Raw genomic sequence first — 19,778 nt, forward strand, 5'->3', positions numbered from 1 at the left:
ATTTTTCCACACATGATTGGCTACATGGGCATTGAGAAATGTAGATATTAATGAATCGCTTATTTACGAGGAATGACTAGTAGCATATTTAAATGGATGATAAGTAGAATTACTTATCCTTGGTCTGTGTGCCAAGATGAAATATGACTATCAAAAGTAGATGGAGGGAGTATTTCAGAATATAAGTTTCTTTCAAAATAGTCGGCGCTGGCGTGAATCACGTTAAATCCAATGAGAAACTAAAGTCGGCACAATAATGCAATATAGAGTTGGTCTTGATCCAACAAATTCTAGACTCAAGAACTTCATCACCAATGCGCATGCGAAAAAACAAGATAAGATGACACATGACTGATTTTGACAGAAAGATGATTGCATATTTGCATAGGGACATGCCAATTGTCTGAGTCTACTTACAGGACATCCACTGCTGATTTTTCAGTCAGTAATTTGCTGGTAAAGGACATCAGGTATGATACACATTAGAGAGCTGCAAGCTGGAAAACCAAGTGCAGCTACACATTATGTCTGTACTTCTGTACTCAGTTGCAGGGTACTTGAGAGCTGCAAGCTGGAAAACCAAGTGCAGCTACTGTCTCTGACTGTACTTGTTCATGTTACTACTTACTATAGAGGGGAAGATGCCAATATCAAGATGCAGCTCTTTCTAGTGAAGTTCTATCTGATGAAAGAAACAAAGAGAAGAACCTCCAACACATGCCTGCAGTAGGTAGAAAGGGAAGAGAGGGTGCCTTACAGCCACATTCCTTCTTCAACTGCAGCCATTATTTCAGCTTTAGAAAGCACACTGCATTGGCCCTGAAGCATTGACCTCCAGAGAATTCATTCATCAGCATGCTAGCTGAGGGAGGTTGAGATCATAGATAGGATCATAGGAGCTGCTACCCTGTCATGCCGCTGGGCGAAACGACACCCCGTTTGTCGACAATCATGGTCGCCTTTTTCGTGACCGATGGATGATTTCCCCGACAACCCGTGAGCCGGGACTAGTAACCCAGGATTGCTTCCACAGGTGATGAAACTGTGCTGGAAAGATGGACAAGGGGTGATCCCAACCACAAGAACCCTCTGAATGATGAGAGTGGGGGGTCAAGAGAGTAGTGGCTGGAATTCATCGGCGCAGCGGAGAAAAGTTCAGGCAGAATGATCCATCTCTTGAGGTCCATAGCTGATGGCTGGATGAGAATTGTGTGCACAAGGAGGCATTGTTCTTTGTGTTCTTTCACCATCATTTGATCTGCAGACAGTAAGTAGTGTGTCACACCCAGCAGGGAATTCCCTGAGAAATGGTCCCATTTTGACAGGCCAAAGCTCCTTTTCTCTCCAGGCGTCTCTGAATTCATCATCCCTGATCAGTTCCTTTCCTACATGCCTCTTCCATCTACTTTGATGCATTGCCATTGGTTTTATCTCACCTTTTTTTTTTCAGATTGTTGATAGCAATGTGACAATTCCTATAGAGGGTGTAGATGGATCAATCAAAAAGTTCAGATAGCAGATCCAAAGGCATGTTAGGTGATAAGAGACAGGCAGAACATCCAGAAATCTACAGATGTGACACTGAATAATTGGAATGAATTGTGTCACTCCAGTAAGTCAAGCCTGGACTAGTTGTTTCTTGTTGGAGGAAAAGAACGGCTGAAATGCCTCTGTGGCCTGTAGAACTGATGAAACTGAACTCTGAAGAGATTGCTCAACATTTGTACGAGAGAATGAAAGGATAACACTACTCAGTTTTGAACAGTGAGCACAATGCAATCATATATCATATTTCTGACAAAGATGCATTTCATATTTGCAAGCTTTTTCACTGTATAAACTGTTTCCATACTACAGACTACCACCTGGGATCCTCAGAAAGCTCCAGATGCTCCCAGAATTTTGATCCATAAAACTACGTTCCAAAAAACCATCGCCATGAATGCTTACAGTTTGCACTATTGCAAGTTGTGGGTGTAGTTCTGTTCCATGGAGATGGAACCAGGAAACACGAGCAAAACACATCATACTCAAGTTGATCGATCAGCATACACAGTAGCTGTGCAAAGTTTCAATATTCGATGGATCACAGGAGAAAGGACTATAAATTATTATGGATCTGATTTCTGAAAGAAAGCATTATCAATCACTGAAGATTCATATTTCCAGGTTTCAAGATGACCTGCCCAAGTAGCATATTGCAAGCTTGGGTGAAACACCTCAAGAGTCAAGAGCCACAGTAGATGAAACCAAAGAAAACAACCACCTTAATAACTCAATGACCCATCAAAGGATTAGTTGATCCTTGTGCCAAAAAAAAAACAAAGTAATTCAGCAACCACAAGATCACATCACTGTTTACTATTATTCATACAGCACACTGATTGTCTAGTTCCAAATTTCTTAACTTGAAAATTTGCGTCCTGTCATCTTCTCAGATTCATACAAAATGTGATTGATAAGGCCCCTTGCCGCACTGCACAGCAAGAATCAATTAGAAGATATGTACAAACAATATAAAGTACCAAACGATAAGAAGTATCATCCAAACAATGGTGTGGAAAGAGAAGTAACTTACTCATCCTTCATTTTCTGTATCTTCTCTGGATCAGTTTCATGCATGTTTTTCTTAAACTGCTCCCTTACCATTGAAACAATAAGCCCCGTATTGTGTTTCTGAGTTACAAGACATGACAATTCAGTCAGGAAAAAACATGTGCAAGTTGATACAAGATATCCCATAAAATCAGGAAAAGAAAAAGGAAAGAGTTCTTAATCTTAGGTTTGCCGGATTTTATTGCACACTGTGTACCTGACTCTCATGAATCTTGCAAACTTTATAAAAGATTAACCGGTTGCATCTTTCATCTACATTTTATGGAGATCAATATGAAGTACCTAAAAATAATAATAATCCTTATTACTATGTGATTTTTCCAGAAAAGCATCAGTTCATTAGATAAGATTTCTAAAAAGAAAACAAAGGAAAGCATCCCAAGATTCCATTTGGAATACAAGTCTAGAGGATGAGCTGAAAATGGATAATTAGACAGATTTCTGAAAAGAAAACAAAGGAAAGTATCCCAAGATTCCATTTGGAATACAAGTCTAAAGGATGAAGTGAAAATGGGATAATTAGACAGATTTCTGAAAAGAAAACAAAGGAAAGTATCCCAAAATTCCATTTGGAATACAAGTCTAAAGGATGAGCTGAAAATGGGATAATTATACTTTTTAGGCTTCATTCGGCACTACCATTTCCCAGCTTATATTCCCTCATTTTCCACGCGCGCACTTCTGAACCACTAAACAGTGTGTTTTTTTTTTTGCAAAAATTTTCTATAGGAAAGTGGCTTTAAAAATCATATTAATTAATCATACGCTAATGAGCCATTTCGTTTTGCGTGCTGGGATGAGCAGATCCTGACCTGCTCATCCGAACACACCCTTACTTGGTAGAGAACTGCGAGTTGATATGTGTTCAGAAAGAGTACACGCAACACAAGATAATAAGATGGAAAAGTGAAAACCAAATATGTGTACCTGATGCCCAATGAACCTGGCCCTCCTTAAGCATTCACGGTACAGCTACAACATGAAAAAAAACAATGTTCAACAGCAAATGACATTTTTGCCTCATCTGACATTATTTCATTTCATTGCAATGGTATCTCATAAATAAACACAACGAAAAATCAGGCTACACGGGCATGACAGACATGTTTTGGAAAAGCTTTTGTAAAGTTTTAGGGTGATTCACTGATAGAGCTGCTCTAACTATACATGTAAAACATTTACAAGACTGACTGTAGAACTGTTCTAACCAAAGAACCATACATGTAGAAATTAGGGACCGACTATAGAAATGCTCAAACCAATAACCATAGATGATACATGTAAGAAAATTCGGGACTGACTATAGAGCTGCTCAAACCAATAACCATACATGTAAGAAAATTTGGGACTGACTATAGAACTGATCCAACCATACATGTAAAAATTCAGGACTGACTGCTCATCACCACACACAGGTCGTGTTGATGTCGTCGATCGGAAAAGGCGTAACGCAGAACTGAGACTTACTCTGATCACATTATCAGCAAGCTCTGGAGGCAAAGCCTTTTGAATCGAAGGCATCTCCTTCCACCCACTCTTCAGTCTCTGAACCAGTCACTGAAAACATGTAACCAAAAAAAAAAGATCAAACCTCTAGTTAACCCACAAAAATATCCAATTCTACCACAACCAATCGCCCTGCCGGGCATTCTTCCCCACACCAGACCAACCATCGATCTGAAAACTTCCCCACACCAGACCAACCATCGATCTGAAAACGAAGGTTAACCTAACCATCAAGCCAAGCCCCCAATGAACTAGGACAGTGGGAATCTTGCAGTGCAGCTCCGACATGGAATCGAACTTGGCGAATCCCATGTTCTTGGCCCCGCTAGCCTGAGGCCTTACCAGCTCTTCGTCCGTCGTCATCGGAGGAAGAGGAGGAGCAGGGACAGAAAAGGGCGCAGACGGGGAGGGGTGTACCTGTGACTGCCACGGCGGTCGCCGTGGGGAGGGGGAGATTGCCGGTGGCGGTGGCGGCGGCGCACGGGCGGGAGGGGACGAGAGCGGCGGCGGCGGCGTCGTCAAGCTGCGGCGCATGGGGAGGAGGCGTTGCAGAGATGGCCGATGGGATGTTTATGGGCCGGAGTAGAGAGGCCCAGCCCAAGAGAAAATTTGGCCCATGGGCCTCTGGCTCTCTGAAATTGGGCTTACACGAGGAGACATAGCCCCACAATTGTATATTTGTCGACACATGTAATTATAGAATATTATGGAGGGATTTTTAAAAGTAACAATGTAATTACACCACAATTGTATTATAATTATATTTGTTAAATTTTAAAAAGAAAATTTGTTGACGAATGTATAGGTAATATCTAGGTGACATATCGTGAGTTCGGGCCTAATAGTGAATGTTCAATTTGGTAATGTTAAATTTTGGCACATTCGGCATTACTGAGTTTCGGTGGTGCTAGGATATGTTTTAGTTAAAGCCAAATTTTGGTAGAATTTTCAAGGGGGAGACTTAAAGAATTATCAAAATTTGCTACGGTGACATTGGTAAGAATATGTTTAGTTTGTTGCCCTATCGGTTAACATTGAAAGTGTCAAGAAAAATAAAGAAGCCTTAAAACTTAACTTTAGAACTGATTTCAAGTATTTTTAATGTGCATTTTTAATATTGGTTTTTAAGTCACTAAAATACGTATATAAAAATTTTACTTATAAATTATTTTTTATCGCTAATAAAGCCGATTTAGCTTATAATCAACTCCTAGTTAATCGATGGGGGCATTTGTCTTTCTCTTGCTCTATTTCAATTGCAACAAACGATCTGTTTTTTTTTTCTCATGAACTTCATTTCGATGGCTTGAACTAAATTTGATTCCTAGATCGTCAATCTCTTCAGTTCAATTTTTACATATATATTTCCAAATTGATTCATTTGCGGCAATGGCAAATCTTTTCACTTCCAATATTTCTGTAAAATTATTCTGTATTGGTAATAATTTGCTCTTTCTTTTTTTGGGAAGGGAATAATTTGCTCTTTCTTTAATGCAAATGTTAGAGTATATGGTAGTTAGAGTTATATTAGGATAGGATTTGTTTGTTTGGATTCCTTCCATGTCTGTAATCCTTCATTATCTCCTCCCCATGTACTCCTATATATATCGGCCCCCCGAGTCTCAACACAATGAGTCCCACGTTACGCAGTATACCTCTCCTATACTATCCAACATGGTATCCCCCGAGGCTCAATACAATGAGTCCCACGTTACGCAGTATACCTCTCCTATACTATCCAACATGGTATCAGAGCGGGCGATCTAGTTGCCTCTCTCACGCTTCCGCCGCTGTCGCCCCCGGGAGGGTTCTGATCTCCTCCCGAGGATTGTCGCCGTTGTCACCCCCAGGAGGGTTCTGATCTCCTCCCGGGGGCGGCCACCCTCTCCTATACTATCCAACATGGTATCCCCCAAGGCTCAATACAATGAGTCCCACGTTACGCAGTATACCTCTCCTATACTATCCAACATGGTATCGAGCGGGCGATCTAGTCGCCTCTCTCACGCTTCCGCCGCTGTCGCCCCCGGGAGGGTTCTGATCTCCTCCCGGGGGCGGCCACCGTTTTTTGATACCATATTAAGTTGCATGCATCGCCTCTCTCACGCTTCCGCCGCTGTCGCCCCCGGGAGGGTTCTGATCTCTTCCCGGGGGCGGCCACCGTTTTTTGATACCATATTAAGTTGCATGCATCGCCAGGCCACCGTTTTTTGATACCATATTAAGTTGCATGCATCGCCAGGCCACCGTTTTTTGATACCATATTAAGTTACATGCATCGCCTCTCTCACGCTTTCGCCGCTATCGCCCCCGGGAGGTTTCTGATCTCCTCCCGGGGGCGGCCACCGTTTTTTGATACCATATTAAGTTGCATGCATCGAGTTGCATGCATCGCCTCTCACACGCTTCCGCCGCTGTCACCCCCGGGAGGGTTCTGATCTCCTCCCGGGGGCGGCCACCGTTTTTTGATACCATATTAAGTTGCATGCATCGCCTCTCTCATGCTTCCGCCGCTGTCGCTCCTGGGAGGGTTTTGATCTCCTCCCGGGGGCGGCCACCGTTTTTTGATACCATATTAAGTTGCATGCATCGCCTCTCTCACGCTTCCGCCGCTGTCGCCCCCGGGAGGGTTCTGATCTCCTCTCGGGGGCGGCCACCGTTTTTTGATACCATATTAAGTTGCATGCACCAGCCAGTTGTACCTAAAAGCCTAAGCTGATAGGAAAAGGCGGGCAATTCACTTTATACACTCCAACACTCCCCCTCACGCGAGACCCCCTCAAGTCTCAAGCGTGGAATATTGGAGTGGGCTGCAATTATTTTTTTTAATTGCGCGCCAGCCAGGATTCGAACTCGAGACCTCTGACTCTGATACCATATTAAGTTGCATGCATCAGCCAGTTGCATCTAAAAGCCTAAGCTGATAGGAAAAAGCGGGCAATTCACTTTATACACTCCAACAGCAAAGAATCATGCCATTTGCAAAAATTGCTCCATGGAAGACATGAATTAGTGCTTGTACCTTTTTAGCGGCTCACTGTTTGCAGGCATGATATGTTGACATGTTGTTACCTATAAAGAAGTTCCTTAATTTGATAAGTTGGCATCATTCACTTCTTTGTTGGCTAGCCCACAAATCAATAAAGTGTCCTCCATAAAAGCAAAAAATCAGGTTGGGTCTCTTGATTAATTGTAGTAACAGTACCTGCTTACAAAAAGTCCAAGAAAGCACATACTGTCCATTTTCGCAGGTTGCTATGTGAATGATGAGATGGTTCCCGTGAAGAGAAGAGCTAGCTCTTACCTCTCATGTGATCGGTTTAGAGCAAATTTAAAACCAAACGATCAGACAAAGGTTTTTGTTGCCTAGTTTCAGATTATAACTTTACAAGAAAGCTAGTAGTAAAAAGATGCTTAATTAGATGCATGCATGAAAAGGAAAGTGCATCAGGTGATGAGTGTTTCTCATCGAAGTTCCTTTATAGCTTCCTGTCTAGATACGATGGAGCAATTGCTTGACCACGTCATTAGCAAGCTAAATTCAATTATATCTGGGTCCCACACCTTTACCCAAGTTGTAGATGACTCTCTTTAGAGTAGGTACAATAGCAGGCTATTAGTCAGCCGTAAACATATTTTAATGAGATAAAAGATAAGAGAGAAGAGCAGCAAGGTACAAATCTGTAGCCAGCTGCAGCGCGGACTCCAAGACGCAATGTGTGTATGACAGGTGAGACCATATATTAATAGTATAGTAAGCACTTATTAGATGAATTGGCTGTTAAATTGGCTATAGATGAATTAGAGCTAGTAGTGGGCTATACTATTAAACTTGCTCTTAGGTGGCCAAAGGAAAAGGTTTATCTTTAATTGCATAGCATGGATCATGCCAATTAACTAATGAGTTGCTTTGTCCATAATTTAGTAGATAGATTTATTGTAAAAACATGAAAGTACATAAAATTATTCTAATGTACGTATTTTGTGTTAGTTTTACTACCATTGGAGTGCCATATTCATTACTGAAGCCATTATATTGGCTATTCATCATATTGCAACAAAATCGTTAAGCTCCAACCACAACATACCGTGAGTACCGTCCAACTTATCATTCTATTAGTGGCTTGATTCACCTTTATTCTCTATTTCGGCGATTGGACCCAACTTCTTCCTTCACTATGATGGTCGGTCGGATTTAGACTTCCCACACTCGTGGAAGCGTCAGGACCCTCTAGAAACAAAATGTGCGCCGGAGATGCCCAAGGCACCAGCCCGGATGATCCCACTTCACTTCTCTTGCTATCCTCAATTCCTCATGTCCCCATATCCCTTCATCTCCCTATCCTCTCTCCTATCAACGGCCACCTTTGCACCTACCTCCACACTCGTCATCTTTCTCTCCTATCCCAGTGCATCTCAGCTCTCCGCTACGACAACCATGTGCTTGGTGGTCAAGTCCCTTGGTCATTTGGCGCTCACATGTCGACGCTGCAGCCGATTGGCCCCATGTAGATAATTAGTAGGCCAAGGAGGAAGCTAGAGCTTATGCCACATGAGGGTCATGCAAATGTGTAGGTTTGCAGCTGTGGCTCGATGATGACATCGCTTTTCAGGACGATGCAAAGGGAGTTCGTTTGCTAGGGCAACGGACGCAGGGGCATTCGGTTTTTCTTTTTGGCTCGAACGCCTAGTGGAGACCGTTTCCCAAATCTAATTCTCTCATCCAATCTTGGCTCATCCTTGTTCAGCTGCTCGGGAAAATCCTATCTTAATTCCCATGTATGTTTTATGTTGGATGAGTCAAATTTATGGCAAATTTGTTTTGCTTGAGCTAAAAATAATGGGATTAGCTACATATATCTTTATATAGAAATTCTCTCCAAAAAAAACTTTTATGCATAACTATATATAATGTAATTATAAATTTGATATAATTTGAATATAATTGCCTTGTAACTCAACAAATGTGTTGTACCACAGTGGGGGATAGCGCCCGTCATTCCAACAGGATCATCCATAACACATATCCGACGGGTGAAAATTTGAAAGTTTATATCCTCTAATTTTCTTGCGACAAAAGAACATCAGTTATGAAAATAATTTCGGGTCCACAAATATAATACTACTTGAAAATAATTTCGGGTCCACAAATATAATACTACTTCCGTTTCAAATTATAAGACTTTCTAGCATTGCCCATATTTATATAGATATTAATGAATCTAGACACACATATATGTCTAGATTCATTTAACATATATATGAATGTGGGTAATGCTAGAAAGTCTTATAATATGAAACGGAAGAAGTACTATTTAGGGTATGCCGTTAATGCCAAGAATAATAAGATTTAAAATCGAGAAGAAAATACGAACCGGAGATCGAGTTCAATTGCCTCTTTTCTTGAGGCATTTGCAAATTTACCACATGTTTTTTCAATATTACAAGGATGCCACTTGAATGACAGTTCTAGTGGCATTTTTGTAATTTTCTAGTGACAGTTTTATGATAACGATTCAAAGTAGTACTCCCTCCATTTCAAAATATTTGATACCGTTGACTTTTTAGTACATGTTTGACTACTCGTCTTATTCAAAAAATTTAAGTAATTATTTATTCTTTTTATATCATTTGATTTATTGTTAAATATACTTTCATGTACACATATAATTTTACATATTTCACAATTTTTTTAATAAGACGAACGGTTAAATATATGCTAAAAAGTCAATGGTGTCAAATATTTTGAAACGGAGGGAGTAGTAAATTTGCAATTGCCTCTCTTCTTTCTTTTTTTCTTTTTGCCGTTGCCCGTTGCTAGCTGTATATACGCATGTATCCTTGGCTCGCACGACACGAAACATCAGGATCATCTACGCCGCGTAGCCACACCAAACACCGAAAACCACCTCCACTCAAATCCCGCCACGCGTCCGGTCGCGGACTGACAGGGTGGGCCCACGAGCCCCACCCAGTCACGCCCCGCCACGCGTCCCCCCTCCCTTTTATTATTATTATATCGCTCTCACGAACGCCTCCTCCCATCTTCTCTTCTCTTCCCTTCTCTCTCTCTCTCTCTCTCTCATCCCGTCGCCGTCTCCCCTCTGACGCGTGGGGCCCACCTGCCATCCACCTCCGCCGCCGCCGCCGCCGCCGCCGCTCCCGGTCGCCGGCCGGCAGGGGCTCCGAGGGGGGCTCTGCCCGTTGCTCCTCCTCCGCCTCGGCGCCGCCGCCGCCGCTCCGGTCCTGTAGGCGCGCTGATCCGAGGTTGGGAGCCCAGTCTCAGGACGAGGCCTAGGGTTTCGTACACCCCCTCGGCTGCTCGGCGGTGAGGAGGGGGGCCGCGGCGTCGCTGGAGATCCGATCTCCCCGGGCTCGGCGGTGAAGGGGGGGCGCGGCGCGGAGGTTGGCTGCGCTCGATTTGGGCGGTACCCCCGGAATTCGAGCTCCCTATAGGCGAGGAGGACGAGGAGGAGGAGGAGGAGCTATGGCGTCGAGCCTGCTCACAACGGACAAGAGGTTCGCGATCCCTCATCACCCGCCCCGAGCCGCCGCCCTCGTGCGGTCGGGCGATTCAATTTAATTTTTTATTTTTAATCGTCGCGAGCGGGATGTTGGATGGGTTGGGCATGTAGAAATCTGTGCATTGTTGCGAACGGAGAGTTTGGTTATGTTTGTGTAATAGCCTGAAATTATAGGAAAATTTTAGATTATTTACCACCGGTTTGATAGGGTGTCACTTATGCTGGTATATGAAGCTTTGGTTTCGTTTGATTTGTGTGGATAGTAGTTTCTGGTGGTGTGTAATATAGGTCATGTGTTCTTTGGGTGGATTGGTCCGATCTAGTGTTTGTGGGGGCAATGGGCAACGGTTGCGAGATGTTCAGAAGATGGTTTTACCAGTGTGGTGGCATGAGAATGATATTTAAGAAAATGATTGTAGTTATCTATTCGTCTATGAACAGAGTGTTCTACTTAGTATTTATTCAGTGTGGACAATTTAGAAATGTGCAGTGTTCAGTGTTGGCATACGTGTGTTGTACACGTGCATGCATGAAGTTTGCGATAACTGAGGTTTCGTACCATGTTAGGTTTCGTCCATTCGCAGTAAGCATGTCTGAGGAATTCCAAAGCCTATCCAACTGTCCAGTTCTATAGGTCTACTGATTTCACTTTTGCGCCTTGGTCAAGTGGCTTTTACGTAAAGTTGGAAGATTTGTTGTGACATATGTCGTCAAGCACGATTTGGCATATTGCTGTCGTTTGGATTTTTGGTCTCAGACACAATTATTCATGCGATTTAAATGAAATCATCATTTCTTGTGTATGTGCTTCTTTGTTGATGGCATTTTCTAAAACGCCTTTGGGTATTCCCGCGGTTTCTTTGCATAGTAGATGATTATGCGCCATCAGTTTACCATTCAAGACTGTATATTTTATTTTATTTTTCAATAGTATTCCTTTTATGCTTGTGTACTCAAGGTAGTTCCTTTAATTGTTACTCCCTCCATTCAACTATATAAGGCATGGTTTACTTGTATGCATGTTCAACTATATAAGGCACACACTATTTTCAGAGTAATATTTTTTTTGCTCCATTTCCCCTGCTAACTTGGTTCTGCAGCATAGCATTTAATACTTCAAATGACAATTTAGTTTCTGTTTTGACGTGAGGATCTGGCTCTTTGCGATGAAATGCATGCAGTTGTTTTGGCTTCATAGTTATTGCATTGAATGTGCATGCGTGCCATAGTAGTTTTCGCGGTAGGAGTTATGAAGTTGCATGTATGTAATTAAGGCACTAATTGGGGGCAGTTTAGTCCTTTCTGCTGGATCATTGTTCTACGTGCAAAAAGAAAACTCACCTTATATAGCTGAACGGAGGGAGTACATGGTTACGTCAGCATTTAAGCAGATGAGGTACTCTATACTTCATTCTTTGATACATTTTGCAGATGGGCTGCCCCTGCAAGGAAATCTGGCATGACCGTTCTTGGAAAAATTCCAAAACCTATTAATTTGCCAAGTCAGAGGTATTCGATTTCTATCTGGCCTACCCATAACTTGACTTTATTGATTTGTTTATATGTGAACTGATTCACGAGTTCCTCATGAAGGTTGGAAAATCATGGTCTTGACCCCAATGTGGAAATTGTTCCAAAGTAAGCAGCCCTCTTTGTTATACTTATCACTTGCTTATGATTTAATATTTTTAGATATGCAATATGCTTATTTGGAGTTCTCGATGTTTCTTGTGATTGCTATTGTGATGTGTTTATGGTATGTATTTTAGGGGCACCCTTACATGGGGTAGCAAACCCACACCTACAACCCCAAATGCATGGAATTCCTCTTCACTCCTTTCTCCCAAGAATGATGGAAGTTCCAATTCACCCAGCCACTTTAATGGCCGACCGTCTTCTGGTGGAGGATCAAGACCTTCCACAGCTGGTAGTGAATCCCTTGACTCACCTAATGCTTGGGGTTCAAGTTCTCGACCATCGACAGCATCGGGCACACTTCCATCCAATCATTTACAAACAACAACAAATCGTCCTCGAAGTGCAGAGACAAGACCAGGAAGCTCACAACTTTCCCGGTTTGCAGACAATTCTTCAGAGAATATGAAAGTATCAATAAGAACTATTGACAAATCGGTAATAACCACACCAAAACCTATTATAACTGGCTGGGATGTAACATGTTTTTCATATTATTGATCTGAACTATGCAGGGATCTTCATCACATGGACATGGGTTTACTCTAAGTACCGGTGATTTCCCAACACTTGGCTCCGAGTCAAACAGTCAACGAGGTAATCTGCATCGTAAGATGTCTCTTGTTATTTTTCTTTTGGATTTATAACATTGTGCTCTCTGACTTAGCATGTTAAATTCTTAACTATATTGAGCATGTGGAACATAGACAAAAGCTATTGCCATTAGAACAGAACTATTTTGGCCAATTGCAGTATTTTTACGAATGCGTTGATGTGCGAATGTTCTCTTTACAGTTTACATCCTTTTATTCTAGGTCATAGCTCTAAGGGCCGCCCGACTTCTAGTTCTGGTAAAGAGACAGCGCAAAATGAACAAGGAAAGAGCATAACAGCTGGTATTACTAATTAAATTGCTTTTTCATCGATGATAATGCTCATTGCTGTTGGAAACTTTCAATTGCCTTACTGTGTGGTTGGTAATGTTTTGTGTGCTAGGACCTGCTGAAGAAATATTGTCCTCCAATAGCCAGTCTGCGGATAACATAAAGACAGATCAGCATGTGTATGATGGAGGTGCTCCCTTCCCGGGTACAAGTCTGCCAAACAAAGCTCAGCAGCCACAGCCTTACCCTGGCAACTTTTGTGTGGCCCCACCACATTTTGATTCATGGCATGCGCCTCCAGGTCATCCTCCTGATGGAATGTGGCACAGAGGAGCAGCACCAGGTGGGCCATACAGACCACTAGGCCCCCCTGGTGGTGGTTTCCCTGTTGAACCATTCGCTTATTATGGTCAGTTCCAGCCCAGCTCAGAAGCAGCAGCAAGGCAGGGCCCAGGACACGGTGGATATCAACCTAAAAATGGAGACGCGTATCTTTCTGTGCCTCCTAGTTCCTACATGATGAACCAGCCTGTCATTCCAGTTAGACCAGTTTACCAAGGTCCAATGTCTTACGACGGATATTATGGTCCTCCGCGAGCAAATTTCAACAATCCCAATGTGAGAGATCCACCTTTTGTTGGAGGTCCTCATCAACCTGGAATATTAAATCAATTCCCCAACCAGCACGAGAAGTTCCATCCTGGACATCCTCAGAACAGACCTGGCAAACATGAAACAGCTCCCAATGAGCATTTCGAATCTGATAGAGTACATGTTATCCAGCGAGGACAGCCTAGGATTTTGCATGATAACTTAAGAGGTCCCCGTGAAGTCGAGAGGAATGCTCAACCTGCACCACCACTTCTTCCACATCCAAATGGAAATAGGATTGATGTGAACAAGAGGTCAGATATAAGAGAATCCTTTAATGAGAAGAATAGGATCCTTATGAAGTCAGCACCTGACCATAGAGGTCCAGCTGGTACAAGCCATTTATCTATTCCAGAAAATGTACATTCCCACCCCCGGGAAGCTGATGATGGTACTCTCCGGAAGAAGTTCAAGGAAGATAATTCAGTTGTTCCTGATCAGCAGCCTGTCATTAAGAAGAATGTGGCATTAATAGAGAAAATAGAGAGTTTGAATAACAAAGCTAGAAATGTTGATGCACGTAATATTACAGAACCATTCCCATCCAAACAAGCCAAGGAGATGCAAAAAAGTACAAGTTCAAAGGAAGATCAGGTGATAAAATATGGTCCATCTGCTGTCACCACTACAAATTTTGCCACCATTTCTGTCTGCCTGCTTATGTTTCTTATATTTCTCCTATGGTGCAGAAACTACCAAATGAACCTGTTCTTGAACCTTCACAGTCTGAATTAACTGAAATCATCACAGCTGGAAAGCTTGGCGAATCAACTCGTGATCGAACACATAGGAGAGGTGATTCTTCAAGAAGCAGTCACCATGGTTCTTCTAAAGACAGGTTAGTTAATAATTTTGCAGGAGAGGGGCTGAGAGAAAATTCTGCAGCTGATTCTTCACCAATTGTTGGTTCGAGGAATAGCCAACATGAACAACCTCCTGAGGATGCTTTGAAACTGGCACCTGTGATGGTCACTGATGACACTTCACTAGATTTTGAATCTCAGGTATATTGCTGTAGATTTCTTACTTATTTTTTCAATATTGAAGAGCTTATCTAGTACCTTCCTAGTTTTCAATTTCTTACCATCACAAAAGTATACATCCATCATTCTACTCCAGTTTTCAATTTATTGCTGTAGTTTTTAACAAGCTTTCTCAAGATTGACTGCCAATCAGTGTAGTATCTTTATATATCTGTTAAAAGGATTATAATACTTCATACTACCTTGATTATCTTTTATTTATAGTAACACATTCCATTGAAAAAGAGTTGCATTTTTTTGTTCAGTTGACTGTTTCATCAAGTTTCCAGTTCATTAACCTGTACTGTCAATGTATTTGAGATGCTGGTCATTCTTCATTTTGCAGTTTAAACATAGAAATATAGAATCATTGTCTGATAGCTTTAAATTAGGACATTTACTGCTCTACTGTTTGTTTCCAATTTGCCATGTTACATGCTTAGGTTAATCTTTTCATTGTTTTGGGTTCAAATTTTATTTGAACCTTGTGAGTACAAACATAAAATAATATATTTAAATATATAGGATATTCTGGACGCTGGCATGGTTCTCCAATATCAAACTGTGATCATTATAGTTTTAAAAAATATAAATTATCATATCACTATGGAAATATTTTTTTTTCATGTTAATCTAATGAATGATGTTTTCCCACGGCCATCTAAATAGTGTATATATAATTAAAATTAAAGAAATTTGACTGCATGCTTTCTATAATGTCATATATTTCTGAACAGAGCGCAATACAAAGTTATGTACCAATTTCTGGCGACTTGAAGGCTTGTAGCTATGCATGTCGCAAAACTTTGTATTAAAGTTTTTTTTCTTGTCCTTGGATGTGAACTTTTTACCTTAAACCGCCTATAGTGTTGTTGTTAGTTACCTACTTGTGCTGTATGTTTTTGCCATAATTAGATCAGCATTTAGCAAGCTACCTTGACTGTAGAGTTTTTTAATAGAATGTAGAATTATTTATAGGGATGCAATGGATGAAATGTTGAAAACAGGCAACTAATAATGTAATATCTAGTGCAAGGTAGGAATTCATAACCATGTTCTTACTGACTATTTTTTTATTGGTTCTTCCATTCAGCGTGCAAAAATGAGGGAGCTGGCTGCACAACGTGCAAAACAGTTGCAAGCTGAGGAGGAGGAACGGACAAAACAACAAAGAGCAAAAGCTCTTGTGAAGTTGGAAGAACTGAATAGGCGTTCATCAGTACATCAGAAGAGCTCAAATGATGTACCACCAGATATTGCTGATGTGCAACAAAAGCAAAAGGTTGGATTTGAAGAGACTGCCAAACCTGCTAATTTGTCTGCTGAATCTTGTGATGTGGCATGTGATGGTCACAATTCTCTTCAGCCACCAAATGATCCTAAGCATACTGAATTTTCTGTACAGCCCAAGCCTACTGTGCTAACACATACTCTAGGTGTTGGTAAAGACCCTACTATTCATAATACTACAACGTTGGCCAGGAACTCAGAGCATGAAGCCCAGAAAGGTGTAGCGCAATCACATGACATTAATGTTCCAAAGCCTAAGCAGGGCTACAGAAGAAGGCAAGCTGTGTCAGAGGAAAAAAATCCTAGTGAGAAGTCCAGTGGAGCGATAAGCACGGAAAGTGGTAAGAAAATTGCTGAGGCCTTTTCAAACACTTCAACTGCTGTTGTTACATCACATGATGACACCCTGGCCCACAACAAGAAGAGTGCCCGTCACTCTAGAAATAAGAAAAAGGTTGACGAAGCTCCAGTTACTTCTAAGCATCCACCAGTAGCGCTCAATGAGCAGAATGCAGTCAAAGTCCCTAATGAGCCAAAACCACAAACTGCTGGTGTTATCATCAGTAGTTCCATAGTTCCTACTGAAGGTACTGTTGTCACTGTGGGAAGTATAATGGTGGGTGGTATTTCATTTGGATCTTTGAACCAGGAGTGTGTCAAACCGCAGGAGAGTGTCAAACCGGCAGATGAAGTTCATAGTAGTACCTCAAACAGCCACCCAAAACGTCAGCAGGCAAAAAGATCAGGAAAGAACCAGCAGTCCATCCAGCCTATTGAGAGACCACATGGGAATGAGGGCGCTGTATGGGCACCAGTTAAGCCATCAGGACACAGCGAACAATCTGGCGAAGCCATGTGGAGCACAGGAGTAGTTGCTCCCACTCAACCAGCTGGGCTGAACACCAACGATGGAGAGAATGTTACAAAAACAAAAAGAGCTGAAATGGAGAGGTATGTACCCAAGCCTCTGTCCAAAGAGCTTCAGCAGCAGAATTTGAGGCAAATTTTACCATCAGAAAAATCCTGTGAGGAGAACAAGATTCGTGACAAGGAAATAGTTGAAAGGTCTACTGGTGCTAAACCTGAGACTGCACCTGAGGCCAAGAAATGGGAGGGCAAGAAAACTAGTAAGGGGCATGGAAAGTCTCATCCTTCATGGCGTAGAAGGAATACAGATGAATCAACTTTGGTAGGACCAAAAGCTACTGAGCTAGCAGACAACTATCAAGAGTCACATGAACTTCAGAAGCATACTGTGCATCAGCCACCTGAACCTGACAAGCAAGCAGATGCTCCTGCCAGGAACAGTTCAGTTCCAGCTGAAACAGTTTCATCAGTAGTCACTGTTGCCAAAGAACATGGTGCAGCTAACAAGCAAAGGCGTCAGCATGTTAAGGCTCAGAGAAATGAGGGAAGTAACTACCCGAATGAGAATAAGGATCAAATGGCAGCACCACCAGCACCGGGCATTGATTCAAACTCATATGAACGTAGAAACATGTCAAGATCTGATGTGAAGCACAGTGGAACAGTACCACAACCTAGATCTCATTGGAAACCTAAAACCATCCCTCAGTCCCAGGGAAATTCGCATGGCAATAATGCTAAGGATGGGCATGTGGATAGTGCTACTCCACAAGACAGCAGCAACAACAACCTTGCTGAAAACATTGGTTGGAACGATGAAAATCATGCACACAGTGAAGAAGTTAAAGGAGAAAAGAGGCATGTAGACGATTACCAGAAGAGCGAGAGCCATGAAAATGCAGAACAGCAGCAGCAGCTTAGTCATGCGCCACGCCGACAGGGCCACCACAATGGTGGGAGGTACCACAGAGGAGGTGGCACAAACAGGGGAAGGGGTTATGATGTTGGGAAGCCCAGCCATGTCACAAACGCAGAAAGGCGGAGGGGTGGCACTCATCTCGAATACCAGCCAGTTGGATCCTATAACAAAACAGCAGACTTCCAGCAGAACCCAGGTACCGATGAGCGAACCGAAGGGGCTCCAGTGCACAGGGAGCGCGTCCACAACAGGGGTCCACGCCCTGCTGGCCAGTTCGTCAAGAGGAACCCTGCCTCCACCCCAGCTGCTAACTCTTACCGAGATGAATAAATAACTTTCCTCCACCCCCAAGATCGCTAAAACTGCAGGCTATCTTTTGTTGGGTGATTCACAGCAGGTAGATGAATGGAGTATCTGGATCAAAACCTGATGCCAGTGACTGGTGTGATGCCCGATGTCATCTCGACCCCGTCGTGTCTAACATGTTCAGAGATTAGCAGGTCAAAAGCTATGGCTGCCGTTCGCCGTCTTTGACGGCGGAGAGTAGTAGTAGGATGTAATGGATTTTGTCTGTGCAGGGCCGTTTGGCCCTTTACGTGTGATTGTTAATTGTTCTCAGGAGCATCCCTCCCTTGCTTCGGTGAGATGTGATGTGATGTTGATGTTGGAATGTACTAACTTGGAGTTGATTGAGAACCGGAGTTGATTGAGAACCGGGGTTATATTAGTTAGTAGTATGTAAACAGAAAAAATAGTTCGTTTTGGGCGATCTGTTGTGGGGATTCTGCAGGACAGACTCTGATATTATCATATCATGTTCATATCGTGTTTGTGTTATCTGGGGAGGTCAGAATTGAGATGCTTGGTTTTATTCTCTTAATAGACATATGGTTCATGATCCTGGCAATTTGCCCACCAGTCTCTGTGGTAATATAAACTCATTCTGCCAAATATAGGATTGAGTGGGATCGGAAATGATCACGTAGATTTGAACTATCGTGATGGAGACTATCTTGACAGGAAAAGTATTATCTGCTTGTATTAAACGCAAAGGTGAGAAATTTTAGTTCCAACCTACAACACATACCCAACCTCCTATCGGACACAAATATTTGTGCAGGCACCGGTGTCTGATCCTCCTTAAAAACGACCATCATCCGCTTAGAAAGATGACAGGCTAGCAGATTTCAACTACATTATTATTACTAAAATAAATTTATGTTAAGATAAATTGGTTTAGATTGGAGCGTAACATTTTAGGCCGCATTTGCAAATTTACCACCGGTTTTTTCAATATTGCAAGGATGCCACTCGAATGATAATTTCAGTAGTATTTTTGTAATTTTCGTGGTAGTTTTGCAATAATGATTCAAAGTAGTGGTAAATTTGTAATTGCCTCTAATTTATTTTAACATGTATTCGGGTCTCCTTATTTTATTTTTAAAAAAGTTTATCTCTTTCTTCTTAAATAATTAAGCTATAACAGGCTTGTTTTCCTCGGCTCCCGTAAATGTTCAATGATTACTTCGCGTTCATTAAAGATTCTTGTAATTTTTTAAGGAAAACTGAGTCACGGTATCAACACATAATTCTTCTTTCTACTAGTACTGTACAAATTTAGGTAGATCGCCACCACTGTTGGCTAGTGAGCTTTTTTGACATAACTTTTAGGGCAGTCCCAATCCATAGTGTCCATAAACAGTGTCTATAGTGTCATGTCAATAAGATATCACAATAGAAACTACACTCTACAACCCATGATTTCTTAAAGTGGGCCATTAATAAATACATCATCTCTTTTCTC

General features: G+C 42.0%; 2 protein-coding genes across 4 annotated transcripts; one reads left to right on the forward strand and one right to left on the reverse strand.

Moving 5' to 3' along the window:
* Nucleotides 1–2,244: 2,244 nt before the first annotated feature.
* On the reverse strand, nucleotides 2,245–4,674 carry LOC9268407 (uncharacterized). The gene is made up of 5 exons (XM_015763239.3): nucleotides 4,540–4,674; nucleotides 4,084–4,173; nucleotides 3,544–3,588; nucleotides 2,579–2,676; nucleotides 2,245–2,476 (listed from the first exon to the last, which is right to left on the reverse strand). The coding sequence occupies exons 2-5, from the start codon at nucleotides 4,135–4,137 to the stop codon at nucleotides 2,404–2,406; spliced, it is 270 nt and encodes an 89-aa protein (XP_015618725.1). The 5' UTR covers nucleotides 4,138–4,173; nucleotides 4,540–4,674; the 3' UTR covers nucleotides 2,245–2,403.
* A 5,875-nt stretch (nucleotides 4,675–10,549) lies between these two features.
* Nucleotides 10,550–18,811, forward strand: LOC4352548 (protein MODIFIER OF SNC1 1). Of its 3 annotated transcripts, none has more exons than XM_015764356.3 (10): nucleotides 10,550–10,641; nucleotides 12,078–12,155; nucleotides 12,240–12,284; nucleotides 12,416–12,779; nucleotides 12,857–12,938; nucleotides 13,157–13,237; nucleotides 13,338–14,470; nucleotides 14,566–14,880; nucleotides 15,992–16,180; nucleotides 16,304–18,811. In XM_015764356.3, exons 1-10 carry the CDS (start codon nucleotides 10,610–10,612, stop codon nucleotides 18,302–18,304), a joined length of 4,320 nt encoding a protein of 1,439 aa, XP_015619842.1. In that variant the 5' UTR covers nucleotides 10,550–10,609; the 3' UTR covers nucleotides 18,305–18,811. The 3 variants fall into 3 exon arrangements, with proteins under 3 accessions (XP_015619842.1, XP_015619841.1, XP_015619840.1); XM_015764355.3 differs by having other exon boundaries at nucleotides 14,566–14,714; nucleotides 14,796–14,880; nucleotides 15,992–18,811; XM_015764354.3 differs by having other exon boundaries at nucleotides 15,992–18,811.
* The last annotated feature ends 967 nt before the right edge of the window (nucleotides 18,812–19,778 follow it).

Source organism: Oryza sativa, chromosome 12 (assembly GCF_034140825.1).
Source record: "Oryza sativa Japonica Group chromosome 12, ASM3414082v1".
Classification (NCBI taxonomy): Eukaryota; Viridiplantae; Streptophyta; class Magnoliopsida; order Poales; family Poaceae; genus Oryza; species Oryza sativa.

Bases quoted from the DNA above. Each gene is read 5' to 3' on its own strand.
- LOC9268407 (XM_015763239.3), bottom strand. From the start codon at position 4,137: ATGCCTTCGATTCAAAAGGCTTTGCCTCCAGAGCTTGCTGATAATGTG. The intron at 3,589-4,083 runs GTAAGTCTCAGT...TTCATGTTGTAG, and splicing joins TTGCTGATAATGTGATCAGA to CTGTACCGTGAATGCTTAAG. The intron at 2,677-3,543 runs GTACACATATTT...CTTGTAACTCAG, and splicing joins CCAGGTTCATTGGGCATCAG to AAACACAATACGGGGCTTAT.
- LOC4352548 (XM_015764354.3), top strand. From the start codon at position 10,610: ATGGCGTCGAGCCTGCTCACAACGGACAAGAG. The intron at 10,642-12,077 runs GTTCGCGATCCC...TACATTTTGCAG, and splicing joins CTGCTCACAACGGACAAGAG to ATGGGCTGCCCCTGCAAGGA. The intron at 14,881-15,991 runs GTATATTGCTGT...TCTTCCATTCAG, and splicing joins CACTAGATTTTGAATCTCAG to CGTGCAAAAATGAGGGAGCT.